Source organism: Triplophysa rosa, linkage group LG19, assembly GCF_024868665.1.
Source record: "Triplophysa rosa linkage group LG19, Trosa_1v2, whole genome shotgun sequence".
Taxonomy (NCBI): Eukaryota; Metazoa; Chordata; class Actinopteri; order Cypriniformes; family Nemacheilidae; genus Triplophysa; species Triplophysa rosa.
The window spans coordinates 14,647,577-14,669,680 of NC_079908.1; the positions used below are offsets into that span (position 1 = coordinate 14,647,577).

A 22,104-nucleotide genomic window follows, 5' to 3' on the forward strand; every position below is an offset into this window, starting at 1 on the left:
CTCGTCCACGTGCCACCCACATCAGTACTGTCAAAGTAAATCTTCCTTCATTTTCCACCCAAGGCCAGATGGGTGAGGAGATTGTACCTGTAGCGTTGCGCTGCGCTGCATGATAAAGTAGGTTGGCAATTCCAGGGCTCAAAGCACTATGTTTCAAACATAGAAATGCTCTCTTTAACAAGATGTATGATTCGTTTGGATTTTAAATTTATTTCCCAATTCACCAACATTCATTACAAATATTTTTAAAAGCAACAACATAAACAAAACATTACAGTGCATGCACGCTTTTGTGGCCCAAAATTAACTTCCGGTAGACCTCTACAAAGAATAGAGTCCCTGTAGATTATTTCTGATAACAAGCAACAGAAATAAGTAAATTACATTAGCTAGCAAGTTAAAAGTATGTCTAGCCAGTATTATTTTGGGTCATCAGTAGAAGAACCAGGGGCGGACTGGCCATCTGGGATGCTTTTGGCCAAAAAATCCAAGTCTGCCCCAAGAAGAACCGTCACTTGGCTAAATTTAAATTGTTTATTTAATAGAAATAATATACAATAAAATATTAATATTATATGCTTTACAAGCCACTAGCCAGACCGATCAACAAAGAAAGACCAGAAGGTAACTTTAGGCCAGGCACGTGCGTCTAATGAAACCGTCTAGACGACCAAAAATAAATACATTATCGTACCCTGAGTAATTAATTTGTTGGATAAACATGTTTTAAAAGTTAATTTTATCCAAATAGTGAGTTAAATCAAGTAGATTATTTGCTATTACTTGAAAAATCTAGTTTGTCATTTGAAACTGGATCACACTAAACAATGTATCTGTAGCATAAAACCAAATCATAGTTACAATAGTGAAACCATGGTAAAACTGTGGCTATATAAAAAATATTTTTAATGGTACCTTATGGTTAGTGAGGCAGGACTGCCATGATACCCTTCTCAAAAAAGACTCTTATTATTTCCCACAAACTTCACAGAATATGGAGAACAGATTTCATGGGGCTGAACTGGATTAAGAAAAGCTTCTAATGTGTATTTGTGAGACTGCGTTTCATATTACTGCAGAAGGAAAGCGTAATCCTTCCTTAAACATTGATATGCACGTCATTATGACAAAAGATAAAAAGGATCACAGATTTTTTTCCTTTATAAAGTCAATACAATCAAATGTCCACTGCTGACATATCCTGAGCAGAAATATTCACTACTTTTTGTGTGTGTGTGGTTTTGTCATGCGAGTCAGCGGATGGCCCCGAGCATATTTCTCAGGGGCCAATGCATTTGACCTGTGTGGTTGTTTAAAATCCTCCTCCCTGAAGTCACATCAGCTGTGTTTTTTGTCTGTAAAGCTCAGCTCACAAAATCTGCGGGAACACACTGAGAGGCTTTCCACTGTTTTACTCCAGAATTCTGTTTTTAATTCAGTGCCTAATCTCCAGGCTTGACTGAAAATTACATTGTTCGGTTTTAACAGCCGGTGAATGGACACATTCAAAGACGTTTGAAAGCACCTTGTCTGCCGAACGGCGTTGCCGAATTCTTTGAATTCATTTGAGCTGGGAGTGAGCGAGCGAGAGAGAGAATAGTAAACACTTCAGCCGTTCCATCATGTGGAATATTTATCAGAGTCATTTTCCTGGTCTTGATAAATTAATGTTTTGACAGCAAATCAAACACGGGCGATAACTCCCTGTCAAAATGTCTCGGCGCAACATTTGAATACCTGCTCAGACTACGTTCATATTGCGCATTTACATAATTTTGAAATCAAAGGGAAAGGCATATTTAAATTCCATCGCAGAAGTAGGCAGCGCAGCCTGTGTTCGATAGAAAATAATGATCAGCTTAAACGCGCAAAGGGAAAGCGAGTGGTTTGTTTATTCTCATGATGGTGGCGCAATAAAGTGAAAACGATTGAAATAAGAATCAGCTGCCAAGTGGAGCTTAAGTGGGATCTGCCTGGAGAAAAAAATTTAAGAATAGAGGACCGTAGTCTTATTAACGAGCTTGAAATGTCATTATCCACAGCTTAGTATTAAATAATGTTATCTGTTATTTCTGAACTAGAGCGGCAAGAGCAGTGACAAAATGCTGTATGATGAAGAACAAAAGAGTTTGTGGAGGGTTTCTTTATTTATCCGTTTCAATGTGCTGTGTGGCCTGTGATGCTGGCAGCTGTGTGCTGTCTCCTCACCTGTGGCCCCAGCCAGCCGGAAGAACAGTCTTAAATCATCTAATTATCCAGCCGTTGCTTTGTTTGAACTGCAGATTGAACATACACACGTATTTTAGATAAGACAGAGACTGAAGAGATTCGCAGAAACGCTGACCATAGCTGTCATTTCTCTGTAATTGCAAGAGGGATCCTGTCAAAAGAAGATCTGCTTATGACGTTTGGATAATGTCTTTGGATAAATTTGGATAACGACCTTGATAACCATTTAGCAACGTCCTAGCAACCACCAGAAAACCTTACACAGTAGCAACACGCTTAAAATCACATCTGCATAGCACTCACAACACCTTGCAGCAGCATCACACCAGCTGGTTTTGCATGCACGTGCAAATATATGTAGATTTTTTCGAGTGGCTTTGATAAGGCGAACCTTCTACTTGTTGATCTGTTTCATAGAAACAGGATGTGTTGTTTGCTTCTAAACAGCCCTCTCCATCTCACTTTGAGACTCTCCAGAGCTGATGACTCTAATTGAATGATATGACTCACTGGGTTAATAGCGTGACTGATTGTTGGCTCTGAAGAGCTGGAGCTGACAGAATGACGAATTATCGTGAATAATGATGGGTGAATTATCCAGAGTTAATGCCGTCTGATTGATCTGCCCTCTCCGTGCAGGAAACAGAAATCCTCAACACTGCAGTGCTCACGGGAAAGACCGTTGCCATGCCGGTGAAGGTGGTCACTGTAGGAACAGAGGGTACCGTGACTGACGTGACCGAATCGGTGGAGTGTCGCTCGACGGATGAAGATGTTGTTAAGGTGGGTTCGTGGAAGCTTTTCACTCCAGTAAATATGTCTCGGGGTGGGTTCACTTTTAAAAGTCAGTTTCTGACTTTTCATTTGTTTGATAATAGTTAAGAGGGGGTTAAGTTGTCATAATGGAACCTGCCATTAAGAATTATATAATATGCTTTTTAGCAAACCATTAACAGAAAAACAACTATAAAACACAGAAAAGTATAAACTGTAAACGGTCATGCACAAAAATATAAAATATGCTTTTAGTCAACAATATTATAATTTTATATTTAAAAATACAATATTATATTAAATTTAGAAAGAGAAAGGCCAACTTGACTCAGTCTGACATTTTTCGAACAATATTGTTGTCCTGAGGTATACAAAAGCCTTTCAGGATAAAATCCACCTTCATTATATAGCCAATTCTTAACAGTGAGTTTTGGTTCTGTTTTTATTCGTTTACTTATGAACATTACAAAAAGTATGATGTTAACGATTAGATTTGCACAACTTTTTCATAATATAGGAAATTGTCATAGGTTTTAGAGAAAATTTTGATTCAAAAGTTGATCAAATGTGACAGTTTTCCACTGTGACAACTAGCCCCAACCTCCTTCATACTATAATGATGATTAGCGGATCATGTGGTGTGATTTACTGTCAAGCACAACCTAAATTTTGCTAGCTTTCCCTCAAAAATCCATGTGAACTAAAAGAACGTGCAGACACTTGTAAGCTTGAGAGAATTCAGTAACCACAGGCATAGTCAAGAACTGTTGGAAAGCACATATTGTCTATTAAGGCAGCAAGTGTATTAAATAATGATAAATCACCGTACATTTCCACTCTTACGAGTCTGACGGAATGTCTATTTTCAGTTGTCAACCCAGAAGCGAAAAATCAAAGGAAAGTTAAATGCTGTCTTTCCACGAACAATTTTCCAAGCGTGTGCCTTTCGCTTCTCCCTGCCATTTGGGAACAAAATATGAGAGCATTTTATGGGGGAGAAAATTACAAATCCAGTAAAGTGTGTGTGTGTGTGTGTGTGTGTGTGTGTGTGTGTGTGTGTGTGTGTGTGTGTGTGTGTGTGTGTGTGTGTGTGTGTGTGTGCGCGCGCGCGCGCGTGTGTGTGTGTGCACGCATGTGTGTTTGCTCCCTTTGGGTTTAATTATCTGATGAACACCCCACTCTGAATCATTGACCTCTGGAGAAGACATGCCCAACATAGCACAAACACATTTACAGACACACACACACACACACGCACACTGACGAATATACAAAGACACTCGTCCCCTGGATTTGTAGTAGTTGTAGGATTGTACAATTATAGTGACGGTTTGTATCATCTTTATCAATATTGCATGGGAAGCAATCCCCATCACTTTCTCCTAATCACAGTATAATTGGGTTACATCTCAATATCTGTGGCTCCTTAACTGCACTTCCTTAATTTACCAGCCCAATTTAATGTTTGAATTACGTTCCTCCTTTCTTAAGGGCATTTCAATTAGCTCTTCCTGATATTATATTTGTCAGATGAGATTATGAAGGGCCCCATGGAAAGACATTTAGCGGTTACTTTGATGTGCAATATTTCTTTGTGATGTCTTTCGATTTCGAGACGTCTAGATAAGCCAACAAATGAGCCGATCTTCCGCGCAGACAGATACAGGAGATGGACAGAAAGGGAGTAATGAGAGACATAGGAAAGGACAGAGGTGGAAATTGAAAAAATATGGAGATGATATGGAAGTCAGAGGGCGAGTCCTTTAGTTAGGACTGTATACGTATTACTGAAGCTACAGAGAATGTGAAGCTACGTCACTCCATGTTGAATGTTGCGCCATCTTGGGAGGATCGCTGCTAGTGCGTTCAATGCATTGTTTTTCTTGTTTGATTAGGACATAAACAGTAAGTATGGTAGGTCGGTCTTGCTGTGTTAAAAACTGCAATAGCATTACGAAGAGTCGCTCAGGAAAACCCCCTGGTTCTTTCACTTTTGATTTCTCAATATATTAAACAAAACAAGTAACGGTACATATCAAAACAATAATAGCAACATATTGCGTGATGTCAGCATCACATTCTCTATAGTTTACTGAAAAACACTAGTCATTTTTATCATATTAACGTTTAGATGTCTGATCTCCACATAATGCCATACAATTATCTGCACCTACTGGTTGAAAGTTCCTTGCGTGGCCACCTGGATAGCTGCGAACAAACTCTTTCACCTTTTCATTCAGGGTGAACGTTTAGATCTGCTCTAGATGAACTGTCAGCTTCAGACAGGAAGTGAGAGATAGAACTAACGTCAGTCAGTGTGGTCCGGTTTCTCCATCTGAATGGGTCATTAACTATCCAACCCGTTTCCCTGCGGGAGTCTTGACATCCTGCGTAAGTGTTCGTCTCTACAGCGGTCGTAATGTTCCTGATTAATGCCCTACCAGACTCATTATGGTATACCAACCTATTCTCTCTACACACTTTAAGTCTGTGCACCCACTGGCACTCAGCTGTTTGTTTGTTTATCGGGAGACTTAAAGAAAATAAAAATACAATTGTCTTTGTAAGATTGTAATTGTTTCTTTATGTCTTATATATGGGTACCTGTAGATTCGGTCAGTTTGATTAATTGAATAGGTTTTTAACTGATTTAATAGGTGCAGGGAGGGCGAAATATTTACCGTCCTGCTTTTTTGCGATTTTAAGAGACTTTAAACGTCTTTGACCTAGGGCTGGGCGATATGGCAAAAAAGTTAACTCGATAGTTTTTTTCTATATTGATCGATAACGATATTTATTTCGATATACTGTATATTTAATTAAAAAACTGTATTTAAAATAATCTATTTTAAATACAGTTTATTAACAAAAGTTAACCTTTAACCAGTTAAAATTAAATTAAATTAATGCACTGTTGCAACACAGAGGATATTAGGCCATAAACAACATGTACCAGTTCATTCAGTCTCATTTTGACTCAATTGACTCGTTAAGTAAAGGGAGTGTTCATTCAGTACATTCAACCAATGAAAGGGCTCCGTTACTGCGTACATTCGAACGCTATTGGCTCAGCACCTGCGCACATACATAACGCTGCAGTAATGTCTTGCTCTAGTAGTGGGATTCATTCAATGCATTCAGTGAACCTTAGTCTTTCAAAAAGACATCTCACATAAACTGTAGTACATTTCTTTAATCATGCAAGCATCTTACATACAAGGTTCAATGTTTTAATCTCACTTCATTACATCTCTAATCTGTACAGGGCTGCGCTGGTTTGTTTCATATGCACCAGCTCATGTTAGCAGATATGTTAACGATGGATTTAAAAACGTTTGTGCTTGAGTTTCGAAGTAACTCGTTTGCAATTGCGCCTCAAGTTTGTTTTGTTTAACTGGCGATTGCGAAAAAAATAAGACACTTGATAAACTGCGTGATGACAACTCGAGGTTAGTTTCACCTTTGTTTCCGCTTCCAGTAATGTTTTCCTCCTCATGTTGAGTTTTCTTTGCCAAGTGCAGTATGAGATGGACGTTGTACTTTGACGCGCATGATAAAAGCTGCACGCTGACTGACTGTTGTTGCGTTTATTTCTGCGTTCTGTTAGACTGTAAGATTAATCCATATCGAGTCAAAATGCCAATAGCTTATCATCGTTTTTGAAATACATTCTATCGCGATTCGATATGATATCGTTTATCGGCACAGCCCTACTTTGACCTGTGCAACTGGAACATAGTTGAAAAACCTCTTTGTTTTAGTAAATGGTGTCAGGTTTGGGGTTTCTTGCTTAAACTTGAAAATTCTTCTTGCTTAGTTATGTCATGAAGGTCAATGGGATTTGAGTTATATTATAGCACACCGAATTATATTGTAGCCTTTATGACAACATAGTTTATTCATTTCACAGGCTTCAATACTCACCGTATAACGGATAGCAAATTGTTTTATTAGAAAGTGCTGCCGTAAAATCTGAAGTTAATCACAGCTCGTATGAATACACCATTGACTTCGCCTGCAATGATGGGAATGTCATGGATAAGTGATGTCAAATTTCTTCAGGAAGTAAAATTCCTTTGAGATTAAGGTTTTCTGTGTGTCTTTTGATTTAGGTAATGTTTAAAAAAATCTGGAATTTCTGAGATACAGCAGTAAATAAGAATCTGATGAAAAGCATCATTCTACTCTTTAATTAAAATATGGGAGGTCGAAGCATCCAGAAAATGTGTTCTTTTGAACAATTAAAACTCTTGTCATCACGATTTTGAGCTCATATCAAGCTCAGTTCTTATTAAAGAAGTCCTCAATCTGATTGGCTAAGATACAGTTTTCTCAGCCAGTTATCATATAGGTGTTTGCTAAGAGCTGTGTAGTGGTACTTCAAAAGCTTTGCTATGAAAAGACTTGACCGCTTGGCTGTGTTCTCTGTCTGTCTTTGTCTTCACCTTAACATATGCTTAGCTCCTTTCAACCCCAAAGACTGAGAAATACAGACATCCAAACACTCTCATTATCAATCGCTTCTCCCTCACGGACTGTAGTCAGAAATAAACACTTGGATAGTCCAGTCAAAGCCCGTCCAAACTCTCATCTTCCGCATTAAAGCGAAGAATGAAAGCAAATAACGCTGGCGTGTAAACACAAAGGCTTGACTGTTTTTCGCGTATTGTGCTGATTAGCAGAAGAGGCCTCATTTTTTTGCTTTGGAAATTTGAAATGGTCGCGGAAATTGGACAGAGAGGTAGACTGATACGAATGCCAAGGCAGCAATTTTCTCTCATTTGAAGTCCTTCTGAACAAAATGTTGTCGAAACGCTTTGTTTGTCTGCGGTCTAATTTGTTTTCCTGCTTTCCAGGTGTCCGAAAGATGCGATTACGTGTATGTCAACGGTAAGGAGACACGTGGAAGAGTGAGGATGATGTTGAACTTCACTTACAGTTACCTGAGCGCTCAGCTTGAGATCAGCGTCTGGATGCCCCGGCTGCCTCTGCAGATCGAGATGTCCGATCCGGAGCTCAGTCAGATCAGGGGTTGGAGGGTTCCTGCCGATTCCAGCAGCCAGAGGTTAGAGATGTTTTTGTTTTAAATGGGTTGTATAATCATGACTCGTATTCTCCTTGATCTTTTAAGATAAAAGAGTTCATTATACTAAGAAAACATACTGTAACTTTTGAAACTTTATGAACTGTGTGTAAAGTGTAAAAAAAGACAGTTTATTGAAAGCACGCTGTCTTGACTCTGACGATAACAAGATGATTAAAGATAGTTTTGAGCGCGTGAACACAACTGCCAAATGTCAGCACGTCTGCAATGGCTCTTCCTTTGTTAAAAAGTAGTTTTTAAAGCACAGCTGCAGATACGGTTTAAGTCTGTCACAGAGAAGTTTACCTAAATGAATTATGGCTCTTTCTGGTGTAAAACACTTTATCATCATTATAAGTAATTCTAAAAAAAATATGATCTCTTTAAATTGAGTAGGAAAGAGCAAAAAAAGTCATTAAGTTGCTGACATGTTTTATAATCTTTGGCTGAGAAGAAAAGATCCTACAGAGCCAAAACACATCCTGCAAATGATAAAAACAACTGGAAACAAGTTATTTTTACATTACTGGGATCAGCATGTTATTGTTGCCCATCACAGCTTAACATGTCTTTAAAGGGGTAGTTCACTCAAAAATGAAAATATGTTCATCATTTATGCACCTCAACACGTCTTACACGTCTGTAACCAATCTACACTAGCCCCCATTGACTTCCATTATAAACACAAAACCACTGAGACATTTCTCAAAATATCTTCTTTCGTGTTCCACACAAGAAAGACTTACATAAAGGTTTTAAACCTCATATAGGTTAATAAATAATGACAGAATAATGTCGGTCTCCCTCATCTTTATCAGCCCTTCCCTCAGCCATTTTCCATGCTCTGTCGTGCCCCGGTAACAGCAGCCGTGTGGCTGATCTTCCTCCGGAGCGCTCAATGGTAGTGAGGGGAGGATGCGGACGCTGACTTTTTAATTACCACGGGGTCGTTTTTTTCAGGTGCACCTGCCTCTGATGTGCCACAGGTTAATGCTGCAGTACGCTGTGGATATCCAGAAGATAATTTTTAATTACTCTCCCACTTGAATCAATCCTGCCGGGTTGACTTGAGCGTGATGTGTGCACAGGAATGATGAAGACCATCAAATTTAGGCTGAGGAGTCTGAGGTGTAAGTGTGGATGGAAGTTGTTTCTGGTTGTCACCTGTAATGTGTGGTTGTCAAGGTTAAGTGAGTGAGTGCTGTTGAAAAATGGTAGTAAAATATGAAATTCTGAAGCTTAAGTGGTAGATCAATGTTTTTTATTAAAGCATCTGACAAATGCATGACTGTCAAAAAAGCTTCAAAAAAAGATCTGACTCACAGTGACAGATCACCAAAATGACCCTGCAAATTAATAGGCTTATATCGTACTATAGTAGGCATGTGTATTTTATAGTACAGTATGGTGATGGATGAGTATACGTCCTGGGCTGTTTTTTCCAGACCCTCCCTGCCACCATGAGACACTGTAACATACACGCCCCTTGAGGTCTGATGTCGTGTAATCTGTCTCAGCTATTGTTTTGATTACCTCTGTGAGAGCTGAAAACCTGTGGTTGTGTTGTAAGACTCAACTCATTACAGTCGAGACCTTCAGTGACCTGACATTCCTCAACCGAGTACCGCCTGGCCTGTTTATACACCTGTGTTCTGTAAATGTCACACTGTTTCTGGCGACGGTCGGCCGTGGTTGCGTAGAAGTGCAGAGGAGCGTGGCCTCCCCACCTGTCACACTCGCCGTGTTAACCTGTGACTGCTGTTTTTTTTTTTTTATTCTGGATGGCTCCGGCTCATTAAAATAATGGCACTGTCAGTGCGGCCCGCTATCCATCTGACACTGGGCTGTTTGTGTGGGGAGAGAAAATGCATCGCTGAAATGTGAATCAGTTCAGTGAGTCTGAGTTCGGTTTTACAGGTTGTTGAATTGACTCACTTTTTACAAGAGATTGAATGCCATGCCTGCTTTATAGATATGAGGAGAATAAAACACAATACAATAGAATATAAACAGAATATAGTATTTTTCACTTCATTTGAAAAGTTGTTTATCAGTAAGAGAATTGAATGTGGTCAAAAAAGTGCAATTAACTTATCGCCACAAGTTTTAACTTTGGTACTAATTGTATTTTACTTAAAACTTTAAAGGGATAGTTCACCCCAAAATGGAAATTCTGTCATCATTTACTTACCCTCGTGTAATTTCAAACCTGTATGACTTTCTTTCTTCTGCAGAACACAAAAGAAGATATTCTGAAGAAACTGTTGGTCCCCATTGACTTGCATTGGTTTTGTGTCCATACAATAGAAGTGAATGGTGACCAATGGTTTTGGTTTACCAACATTCTTCAAAATATCTTTTGTGTTTTGCAGAAGAAAGTCATACAGGTTTAACATGACAAGAGGGTGGTGAGTAAATGATGACAGAATTTTCCATTTCTGGTGAACTCTTTTAAGGCAATTTATACTTTGGGTCAATTGAACATGTTTTCCATTTTAGTGAGTTGAATTTCTTTTACTTTTATACAGTTACTTACAGTTAGTTTTTATAGAGAATAAAATATGTCGAATAGCCCAAATTGCTGAGGATCAAAATTAAACAACACCAGTAGTAAACAGAGAAATTAAATATTGCAAAAAAGTAAAACAACTGTTCTTGGTTACTCTTATTACTTATTACAGATCCGGGATTGGAGAGGACGATATGGATGAAAAAGCCTTGAAGGATCGGGGTTGTGGTCCACAGTATCAGAGCACCACCGTCCGTGTCCTTACTCATTTTGAGGCTGAACCAGAGGAATGGCAGGGCCAACCGGACTTCCTGCTGGGTAGTGATTGGCAGGTGGACGTGACGGAGCTGGTGAGAGATTCAATGAAGTTGGTGGATGAACGTGTGGCCAGGCTCTCGGAAGAACAGGTCCTGCTCGGCCTGAATGTTGGCACCACCAAAGTCCAGGTGAGAGACAGGAATATAAAAATGTATGTAGTGTAAAGTTTCATTTTCACTTAATGCCAATGTTTAAGAACTATTAATACAACCAGAAATTTAGTTCCAAAATGTAAAAAAGTGGTCCCTAACCCCACTCATGCACCATGAAAACAAAGACGATTGTGCAATTACCTAAAAAGAGGGAAAAAAACAGCTGCTCAAGAAATACAACTGATAGTTACAGCTGACTAAGCTACAGCTCCCCTATGTTTATAAGCCATGAAAAAATGAAAGGATGTTCTTGTTTTTATTGGAAAATCCATTTGTCTGTGTTTGTGCGGATGAGAGGCGAGTCAGTCCGAGCTGTCATGTGACATGTGTATGCTGTCAGGCCAATGAGACAGAACAGCATCCCTCACAGTTCTCCTGTAATGCATTTTCAGATGCACATCAGACTGTTCTCATGACAAACAGTAATCTCCTTTAAAGAACATTTCAGTGGTATTCTCCTTTATCTGTGACAACCACACAACATTCCTTATAGACGAAACACATATGTATACATCCACCCAGATAGATGCATATTTATACACCTACACAACAATAATGCGTTAAGAAAAGCAGTGCAGATGGAGAGCTATTTGACAGGAGAATACTGTATATAAGCCTCAGGGACAGGTGAAAAGAGCTTCGATTTTTTTATCCATTTGCTGAAAATTAAAATCAGATAAGAACGCCAATAATGGCTGGGATGGAACGCATGGAGAGCGTGAAAACCAGTGCTGCTTCATCCACTCCCTGAAATCAAAAACCATTGAAGCTATGAGATGGATCTATCCTTGAACCACTTACCCACAGCCAAATTATTCATCATCACGCTTTCCTGTTACATTTCAAAAGAGGCCTGTCTAGTTTTTCAAGTCATTAAAAGTAATTTATATTAGAATAGGGAACATTAACGGTGGTCTCAAAACACCAAGAATTTGTTTCTGTCCAAAAGTAGACCATTTGGATGAATAGGTTTGTCAACGGCGTAATCCGCAACTTCTGCCTTTTATCGCCATCTCTGTTCAAAACGTAAAATTGCAAGTTACTTTACGTACTTATTTTTATGTGACTTGAAGTCAAACTGCCATTTCTTATGAATTTATACCAGACAGTTTAGCTCGTAAGTCATTATAAATTTACAGTTGTTAATTTGGGTAAATTAAGGAGACCGTTTTGAACACTGATCTTTAATCTACTCTTCAATAAGTCATTTTTTGTCATTTTGTCATTTTACTATAAAGGTTACATATTGCAGCTTTAAAGAATAGCGAGCAATTTTTATGTTATAGCTCTATTATTACAACTGGAGCACTGGGACGGAATCTTACGCAATATTGGGTAACGCCGGAGGCAAGCCCACTGCTAATTTTTATTTTATGTCTTATTAATAAATCTACCACTTCAAAAGGCAAATTATGAGTTTGGAATAAAAGTAGAATCTAAAATCTGAATAAGAATATATTTTTATCCTAGCATGGCTAGATTTGAGATTGACAAACTATTGCCTGTAGACTTTTAGACAGTGTGCAAATGATGGTTAGTTGGAAGTATGAGCCAAGCACACTGGTGACAGTGGAAGTCCTACTTGCAGATAGGAAGTAAATGGCTTCTGACACTTCATTATAACACAATGAATGCAGAAATATGGAGGCGGCTGCTTTGCTGTTAATTAATCCCGATAGGAAGTCTTCACATTACGTTCAGTATCGAAAGCCATTTCCATGCCTGTGCATCAAGTATTGGCATTTGGATAAAGCGATCACTTAGACGTCCAAAACTGCAGCACTCATTTTTATCTTGTCGCTTAGTTTATATAAAACTGTTTGCTTTTTTGTGATTTGTTCCATGTAAAAGAAGCATGTCTTGAATATCTTTTATGCAGGTGATGTCCCCGTTGTCAGACTTAGTTCTGGGTGAGAGGATGATCCGGGTTGTGGATGATAAAGTCAGTATTACAGAGTTGGGGGTGCAGCTGGTCTCTGGTCTTTCACTGAACCTCCAGCTCAGCCCAGGAAGCAACAGAGCCATCGTCGCCACGGCTACCACACAGGAAACCATGCACAACCCAAACCAGGTCCAATCTTATTAAATATAAACTCAATTAGTTACTTTAAACACCTGACTTATTTGTAAGGTTGCATTAACATTTATGGTTGACAGATTTTTTTGCATGTATCCCATGTGACAGCAAAAATTTTGAAAACAAACTGCGAATAATATATTATTTTATATTATTTATATTTATAATATAAAATAGCATAAGAGAGATTTTTCTTCAAAGTGTTCACTTAAGTGTATATGCAAAATGATCTACAGTATTTTTTCATCAGTATGTGTGTTCCTTGGGAATCAAACCCATAAACTTTGTGATGCTAATACAATTCACGAACAATTTAGTTAGCAAAACAGTTTCCCAATGGTTTCAAAGCAGCAGAAAATCATACCGTGTAAATATCGATGAAGCTACATTGACACCCACAGTTTAATGCTGCTGAGAGGTGACATGCATTTACACAACTACAATGGGTGTAAATTATGAAAATAATTCATATGAAATTATACTAATATAGGACTAGATTATGAAAAATAAACTCTGTCAGGTCAAAAATGAAGTTTAGGTCTGGCAGTGGGCGCCCAACAAACCTCATTGTGTGACCACTTGAATTGCAAATTCTATGCTGGTCCTCGGATCACATACCATGTGTGTTTCTTAGAAATTAGCTCTTGGTTAGTGGAGTTTTGTCCACAAGCAGGTGCAATCACCATAATCCGAGTCGTCGTGGTCACAAAGTCAGTTAACATGAAAAGCATTTTGATGAGGAGCTGCGGTTCTCTAGTGAATCATGCTGCTCAGGGCTGCCCACTTCTTCTGAGTCATGTCACATTTACAACCCTTTCTGATTCGTCTGATTTCACTAATCCTTTACATCGGCAGGGGTTTCCTCTCTTCCCCATGTTAATAGACAATAAACGAGCAGATTGGATGGATCTCCTGCTGATCAGTGCGTCTGTGCTTCTTGAAATGAGTCGTCTGTGACTTTAAAGCATTTGAACTTCCGCATTGGGTGTTTGCAAATCGTAGATACACATTTCGATGAATATTAGCATTGGTAAGAGCATCTGCGGCAGACGTTCAGGACTCATATTGTGTTTCTCTTTCCGCCTGCAGGAGTCTCTTGTCAGTGCTTGGCTTCAGTTCAGTGACGGCTCCATGACCCCTCTTGACCTGTACAACCCTGCTCAGTTTGTCCTAATGGCGACCTCGCTGGACGACCAGGTGGTGTCAGTGAGAAAAGACGCCAGCTGGAGGCCGATAGTGGTGGCTAAGGGTGAAGGGCAAGGCATGCTGGTACGTTTGGAGATGTACGGACCTGAATCCTGCTTGAAAACCAAACGGCGCACAGTTTTGGCTGCAGGCAACGCGAACATCCACGTGAAGTTCGGTCGCGATGACGAAACCGTAAACAGTGCCAGGAGATACAGGCCTAACGCACCATATTATGGAGTATCTATTTCCGATATGGATGCTGGAATAATGAGCAGAGGAGCTACCACTATTAAGACCGGTATTCCGGGAAAAGCCGCTGGTGATATTCCTGTCGATTTCTCAGAGTTCCCGGCCCAAGCAGACCTTCCCCCAGGACGTAACATGGAGGACGACCTGCTACAGACCCGTCGTGGCCTCACCGACCTTGAGATAGGCATGTATGCCCTTCTAGGGGTCTTCTGCCTGGCCATCCTTGTATTTCTAATCAATTGTGTGTCATATGCGCTTAAGTACCGCAACAAGCAGCTCCCGTTGGAGGGCCAGGAGACCATGGCTCATGCCCACGACTGGGTTTGGTTAGGCCATGATGCTGAGCTGTTGGAAAGCCAAGCAGGGTTGTGTCTGGACCAAGAGGAACTAGGTGGCACAATGGATTCCGGGCTGGGACTGGAAGAGGGCAGCCAGCTTCTCAACGGACTTTCGGGTCAGAAGAACGTGCAAGGACAGGTGCACAGGTCCATGTCTGACTCTGGGTGTGCTGGAAGGGATCACAAGGGCGAGTCGATGAACTCGCCCACCACCAAAAGGAAACGGGTGAAGTTTACCACGTTTAGCCACAGCAAACCCAGCAACGGCTGTCCGTCCATAAGCCCGCTACTCGTTGGTCAGAACGACATCAAATGGGTTTGCCCAGATATTGAGCTCGGGGACTCCAAAGAGCTCCGAAATTACATGGAAAGGTTAAACGAAAATGCTACTAAAAACATCGCATAGTGGGGTTGTAGTTATTTATTTATTACGTCTTTTTTCGGACAAGCGTAGCTCACCCATATGCCTTCCGGGTAAGGTGGTGATGGTGGGGGGGTTGGCCTGACTCTACTGCACTCAGACAGACCCACATTTCACCATGAAAAGACAAGCCATTCATCTGGTCTTGTTTCCATGGCAACTGTCATGAGGGTTTATCATCAGGATAGCAGTAAAACAGAGATGGCTATGAAACCATGAGAACATTGGAATATGAGATATGTTTCAATCGAGATGTCTATATTTTCGGTTTGCAGAAGAGAATATTCCATTTCTATAAAATAATACTTGCTTTTTGTTTTCATTTGAAGCTAGGTTAATACAGTTGGCTTGATGTGGTACTTTTTTGTGAGTGGATAACTAAGAACAACGAAGAGTTGATACAGTATTTAAACATATCAGTAGTGGGCTGGAAACTGTAGAGTTTCAACGAATTGAACATCGACTGGCTCGGATGATGTGAGAACACATTTTGTAAGGTTTTACATATTTTTATACATCTCCCTTCCTGTCCATCTGTCTATTGTATTTCTCCAAAGACTAACTCCCATATGTAAATGCATGTGAAGATTCAAGGACACAAATGTCTATTTTGAAACTTTTTCCACCAACAGTGTGAATGATCGTGTAAATAGAGCCGAAGACTTCTGGGAAACAGGCAGACAAATGACCCTCCACAAGCCGTTGAGCAAATTGTATTGTTGTAGGTAGTGTTATCAATATTGTATAATATGTTGTTTACAGTATTAGAATGATAGATGGTATGCACTCCAATTGCTTTTGTATGTGCGCTATAGCTGTGCATTGCCTCTTCGTCAAACTTTTTCGTTTTCCTTTTGTTTGTCTTTTTATTTTGGTTTTCATCCAGCTGAAGAATACGTTCAGAGCAGATGTAGCAAACACTATTAGAGGTCAAATCTAATTTACTTAAATGACTGTCCCCATGACTAACGTAATGCTTAGGTTATTTAGATTGGATTCGTTTGGCATGTTATCCTCAGGTAATGTGATGAAAGCACCAGTCAGTCGTACATTACTTGGTAAGACAACCAGAGAACATTTTATATATGAATAAATCGATTGGTCAAAGACATCATTCATTATGTATTAGTCACTGTTATTCTGTAGTCAAAAATGTTCTGTTCTTATTCTAAAATGAGGGGCAACTTATTCTTCATATGTGTTGGATGAGAAAATCACATCAGTATCATCCATCGTCTTCTTCAAAACTGTATTGATTAGACTAATGTTAGCATTCTTTGCTGTTCCCTGTATGTCCTGTATTTTGTTTAATGTAAAACCCAGAATAATTGTACATACTTGACAGCTCAGCCAATGTTAGCCGACTTCTTACATTGATTTTTTTTGTTGTTGTTTATTGAATTTTGTTGTTCATCTGGTGATTGAGAATTGATTACTCAATATTGGTCAGTGATCATATCACAAAAAGTGTGATTGGATCTTTAGTTCAATTTCCCTTTATGTGATGTGATGTTTTTTATTTGTCATCGTTACGTTTCTTTTAGATATACATGTCTGATATTTCTTTTCAACTTGATTATCTTGTTTATACGCTTCAAGCACTGCCTATTAATTGCATTTTTGTCTACATGAAGATATTTTGATTTATCCATAACGACTGGATTTTCTATTTGCATATTAAATAAACCGCCACATCCTGCCTTTCCACTTTTCACCAGTTGATGGCGCTCATTTCTAACCCCTGTTGCCTCAAAGAGGACATGTAGATTTTGATGGTGATTTCCCTAGACAGGCTCCTGACCCGAGACGCCTAATAAAGGTTACATGCGTTACTGCTGTGCTCTATTACTGTGTGCAAATACATATGTTGCGACTTAACCCTGGCTACAGGGCCAATGTTGTGCTTGAAAAGTGTGTGCATTCATAGCCGACTAATTTTACAACATTTAACTGCAGTGAAGCGCCGTCTATAATGAGAAGTGTGTTGTGGCGGTGGCATCAGGGCGCCATGTAATTCAAAGGTTATTAGAGAGACAATAGCTCTGGGCGAGAGATATAGTCCATTTATTCGCCCTGCACATTAAAGACTCATTAGCACTAAGCTATAGAGGCAGGATCTCAGTGTTGGATGGTACTGCTCCCACCACTCTGAGATGGGTCACATTTATTAATGATCACTGTGGCAATTTACACCATGTTGATGTGACAAGCTTAACGATTTTACCCATTTAACACACATCGGACAACGACGTACCTAATAACACACATTCTTTACTTTCGGTATAAAAATCGAGGTTAACTTCCCACTAATCCATCTTTGCACGTGCATTTTAAAAACACTTATTGATATTCCCTATTACGCACACAGATCGTTTACTTTGTAACGGGACAAGAAAGAGCCTGGATTTTCTTCTGGTACCCGTTTCATGTCACAAATAAGTCTAAACAAAGGCAGGGCATTCAGGCCCATCTTTATCTAAGGAGAGGACCGAAACAATGCGAGTTCATTACCGTAAATCAGGGGTCGGGAACCTTTTTTAACCAGAGAGCCAATTTTCCAGTTTTGGTTCATTTATTTTTGCAAAAGAGCCATTGAAAAAACTATAACATCTTGCAATGTCTTCAATAATAATAACTTGATTTATTATGTCCAAAGTCTCACTTATGGTCCCTGTGGGGATCAATTGTTCTTTGCCTTCGATAAGAGAACATGTCCACCGACAAGGCAAAAACCGTGAAACAAACGAAAACAATTATTTCCATGATTTAAAACAACTTACAGGTTTACGTTAGGCCTCCATTCAATTAAACTTCATTATATCTAACGAATAACCAGTGTTGGGTAAGTTACTGTGAAAAAGTAATTAATTACTAGTTACTAATTACACATTCAATAGTGTAATTAGATTACTGTACAAAATACTCTCTCCAAAAAGTATTTAGTTACTTATTACTAATTACTTTCTATATCCTACGTCAACCTTGATTAGTTAAGTGATTGAAGGATAGGCATGAAACGGCTTATTTAATTCATTCAAATAAATAATATTAAACTGCATAAAGTACTCTTATTAACTGACCAAAGTATTACAAATGTGAGAATTATACATTAAAGCACGGATTTTAAAGTTAGACTTTGAATTTTGATGTCAATTCTACTATTACACACAAATATTACACAAAGTATTTAGATTAATTACATCAGAAGTAACTGTAATTAAATTACAGAAAAAATAACAGTAATCCCTTACTTTACTTTTTCAAGGGAAAAGTAATTAAATTACAGTAACTAATTACTTAGTAACTAGTTACACCCAACACTGCGAATAACAATTTTAAAAAGTGCACGTTCATAGTACTGATACTCACAAAATACTGCATACGTGTCTTCTGACTTTGCATTGCAATGTTCGACTTCTTGAAATGCTGCATGATCGAGCTGTATGGACTTCATATGCGAGAAAGACTGCTCACACGGAAATGAGGAGCTCAAGTGTTTTTAAAACTTTTTACGTAGCGTGGCAACAAGTTCTGTATCATACGCCACAGAGAGCCATGACTTTAAATAAAAGCATGACTCTCGCTCTTCTAAAGACCTCGCGCCCTGGGTAAAAAGCACGCGAATTGGGAGCCTGTTCGCTTTCGATGCGATGCTGGGCTGCCGTTGATTAGTGTCGTGACGCGACTTGCGCATAGCACTGCATGCGTGTTGGCCAGGAGGACAACCTGAAATATATTATTATGTTTTTAACGATCAAATGTTGGTGAAGGATAAGATACCAGGCGAGCCAAATAAACGAGCCACAGGTTCCCGACCAATCATGCGTTTCACTATGCGCAGTTAATATCGCTCCCAGCGGGATCCTCCTTTTTGAGATCCAAATTGAGACGCGTCGCACTTATCCCTCAGAGGGATTCGTCTGGAATTGGGTCTGTTTTCTTCTTTTATCTCAGCTGATATTTTGGTATTTGGGTCTCTGTTTTGTAAGTCTCGGAGGGCGCGCACAAGAATGCTCTAAATTAAATCGTGACATTAAGCCCTGTCAGTCAGGGATCTATATTAATATGGCTAATGTCGTTTATCTCCGTGAAACATTTGTTTCTTTTCTCAAGCTATCCAGATCTTACGAAACAAAGGGTGAGGAAATAACAAGATGCCTCCACTCCCCTATTTGCACAGTTTTCATGAAGAACATCTTTCTATAATCTTGTCTTCTGCTATAAACCAGCGTTGACATTGCCGTAAATGTCAGCAGAGTCGTGCAGATATAAAAGCTCCCTGAAGAGATGAAGACAATCAGAACTTCAGACATGTAAACAAAGATACTGACTTGAATGTAAAATACATGGTAGGCTATGCTTATGGAGATCTTTCATCAGTAGGCTATCTGGTTAACTGGTGTCTAATGGGTCTGTATCATCAATGTAGTGCATGATTTACAAAAAGAGCTCGCACATTAAATATAATTTATGACAATGCTTGTTTTCTCACAAGCAATAATCCACGACGTGAACGTTTAGCTTTTACAAGAATTTGCACAATTGGGCGATCCATATATTCTGAATGCTTTGCCCTGTCTAACATGTTCAGCAACCAACTGGCCCTGGCTCGCTTTCATCTGCTGTTCAAAGTATAGCTTCTCACACTTCTTCTAGCAGAAAAAGCGTGACAGACCGCAATACAGAAACTGATAGCAGCACAACATATGTGAGACAAGAAAACTAACACGCGGTTTAAACTCCATTTGAGAATTAAAGCAGAACCAACGCTACACTTCAGTCAGCAATAGAAAAGCAAGACGTTTCAAAATTGGATTTTTGCTTTTCAGGTTAGTAGTTCAATGGGTTCAAGTTTGTTGGGTTTAATTATACACTTCCTTCTTATTACTTAGATAGAGGTTTTTATTTACACTACTGTTATAAAAATTGAGGTGGGTTATGACTGAAAGGTTTTTCATGAAAACCTTTTGATCTGAACATCTTAAAATCATATCTGAACGTATGAGTTATGTGGAGAAAAATATAGTTGGACCAACATTTTTCATTTACAATAGATATTTTGTTATTTAAATGCATGGCTTGGACCAAATTATGGTAAAAAGCCCATAAGAGAACACCTCAGAATAGGTAAAAAAAAAAACACTACATTTAAGATTCTTAAATGTTGGAAAATTTTGATATTTTGTGTTGATTTCGATGAAGTATAACTATTGTTTTATCATTTAAACCAAACTTTTTATGTTTTGCTAGACAACATTCTACAAAAATAAAGGCTATATGGTTTGATGTTCATGATTATTTGTGACACAGACACACAAAACATAATAAACATGAACAAATATTACCCATTAAATACTAACAAGCAAATGGAGATAAAATAAATGTTTACAGTGTGTGTCATAACGATGAGAAAAGCCACAGAAAAAAATAAACTGCGAATGAGTTTGACATAACTGGTGAGTAAATAATGACTGAATGTTTATTTTTGGTTGAACTATTCCTTGAACCAAGATGTCACATTTCTATAATCTCTAAGCATTTCTCTAGTATTCAATGCTTAGATTGTATAGATTGAAATTTGCGTGTGGGAGGATTGTTTAGTTTCACTGAGCATCTGCAATTAAATTGCCAGACCAAGAAATAAGTCTTTCAGTACACAGTGTCTGAGGAGCAATTATTTAAAATGACATAAATTGTTAGCACACCTATACTCCGAGGCCTACGGCACAAAACAGTGGCTTAGTATTTAATGGACCATACTAACAAATCAGATTATCTGTGTCACTGTAACTCTACTCCATAACCGTACCTTAGGGCAGGCCAATAAATCACATCACCATCTTCCGGCGACACAGAGGAGCTCACTTTGTGAAGCTGTAAAAACTGTATTAACTGAAAAACATGCTTTTATTTCACGTCGCCTGCCTCTGTGCTGCCAGCGCTGGGGTCTAAATCGAACCGACTGTTGGGAAATAGAGTTTGTAGGTGAGGTTTGAAAGGTTGCCACCAGGAACACGAGGGAAAAGGTTGGCCGTTCTGTTCTTCTGCCAAAGTCAACCTGTCCTGCTGTTTGCAGCCGCGCAGAAAAAAAAAACATTTATCTGTTTCCATGTCAGTGCGCCACAAAGTGCTGACGCTTGTCATCTTGGGAGCAGATACTAAAGTAAATAGCGGGGGTCATTGCCTTCGTGTTTTTTTCCCTGCAGTTTTGTACAAGTGTAGATGACAAGTACACAGCCGTAGCCAGACACGAGGCTTAGATGCACGTACATCAAAGTGTGTATAAATATATACTACATTTTTATACTAAATGTATTCTAAATTTACTCTGCCAGTCCATACCTTTGGGAATTACATGTCCGTTGTTTTCACAGTGTGTGTGATTCATTAGTCAAAGTCGAGAGGTGAAGAAATATTTTATATACACTCAATCAAAAGTGTGCAAATTTTATGAATACAGATAATGAGGCAGACCGTGACTTAGATATACGCTGCCAGTTTTTACATAATCAGTTTTCAGCAACCACAGTCAAAGGATTTTTATTCCTCTACAAGCTTTCAGTCTAACTCAAAATCACACAGAAATGCTTTTTTTTTGCTGTATAGCCTAGCAAGTATAAACCCTTCAACCCTCCTGGGTGTAAAGAGAATAATAATTCTGCATTAATTCTCTGAAAACCATCGCTTTCTCTTGAGGCCAAAGCTAGGTCACAGCTTGCATGCAAACAAGCCCCAGCTCTCAAAAAAATTCCTTGATACTATATCT

General features: G+C 39.0%; 1 protein-coding gene across 1 annotated transcript in view; it reads left to right on the plus strand.

Annotated features, from left to right (window-relative positions):
• The window catches only part of si:dkey-112m2.1 (transmembrane protein 132C), a 124,728-nt gene extending 107,144 nt beyond the window's left edge, over positions 1-17,584 (plus strand). Inside the window, exons 5-9 of the mRNA XM_057360948.1 lie at positions 2,869-3,012; positions 7,860-8,068; positions 10,768-11,041; positions 12,945-13,136; positions 14,232-17,584. Coding sequence (XP_057216931.1) covers positions 2,869-3,012; positions 7,860-8,068; positions 10,768-11,041; positions 12,945-13,136; positions 14,232-15,323 — 1,911 coding nt within the window. The 3' untranslated portion in view covers positions 15,324-17,584. The remainder of the gene's footprint in view (positions 1-2,868; positions 3,013-7,859; positions 8,069-10,767; positions 11,042-12,944; positions 13,137-14,231) is intronic.
• Positions 17,585-22,104: the final 4,520 nt, after the last annotated feature.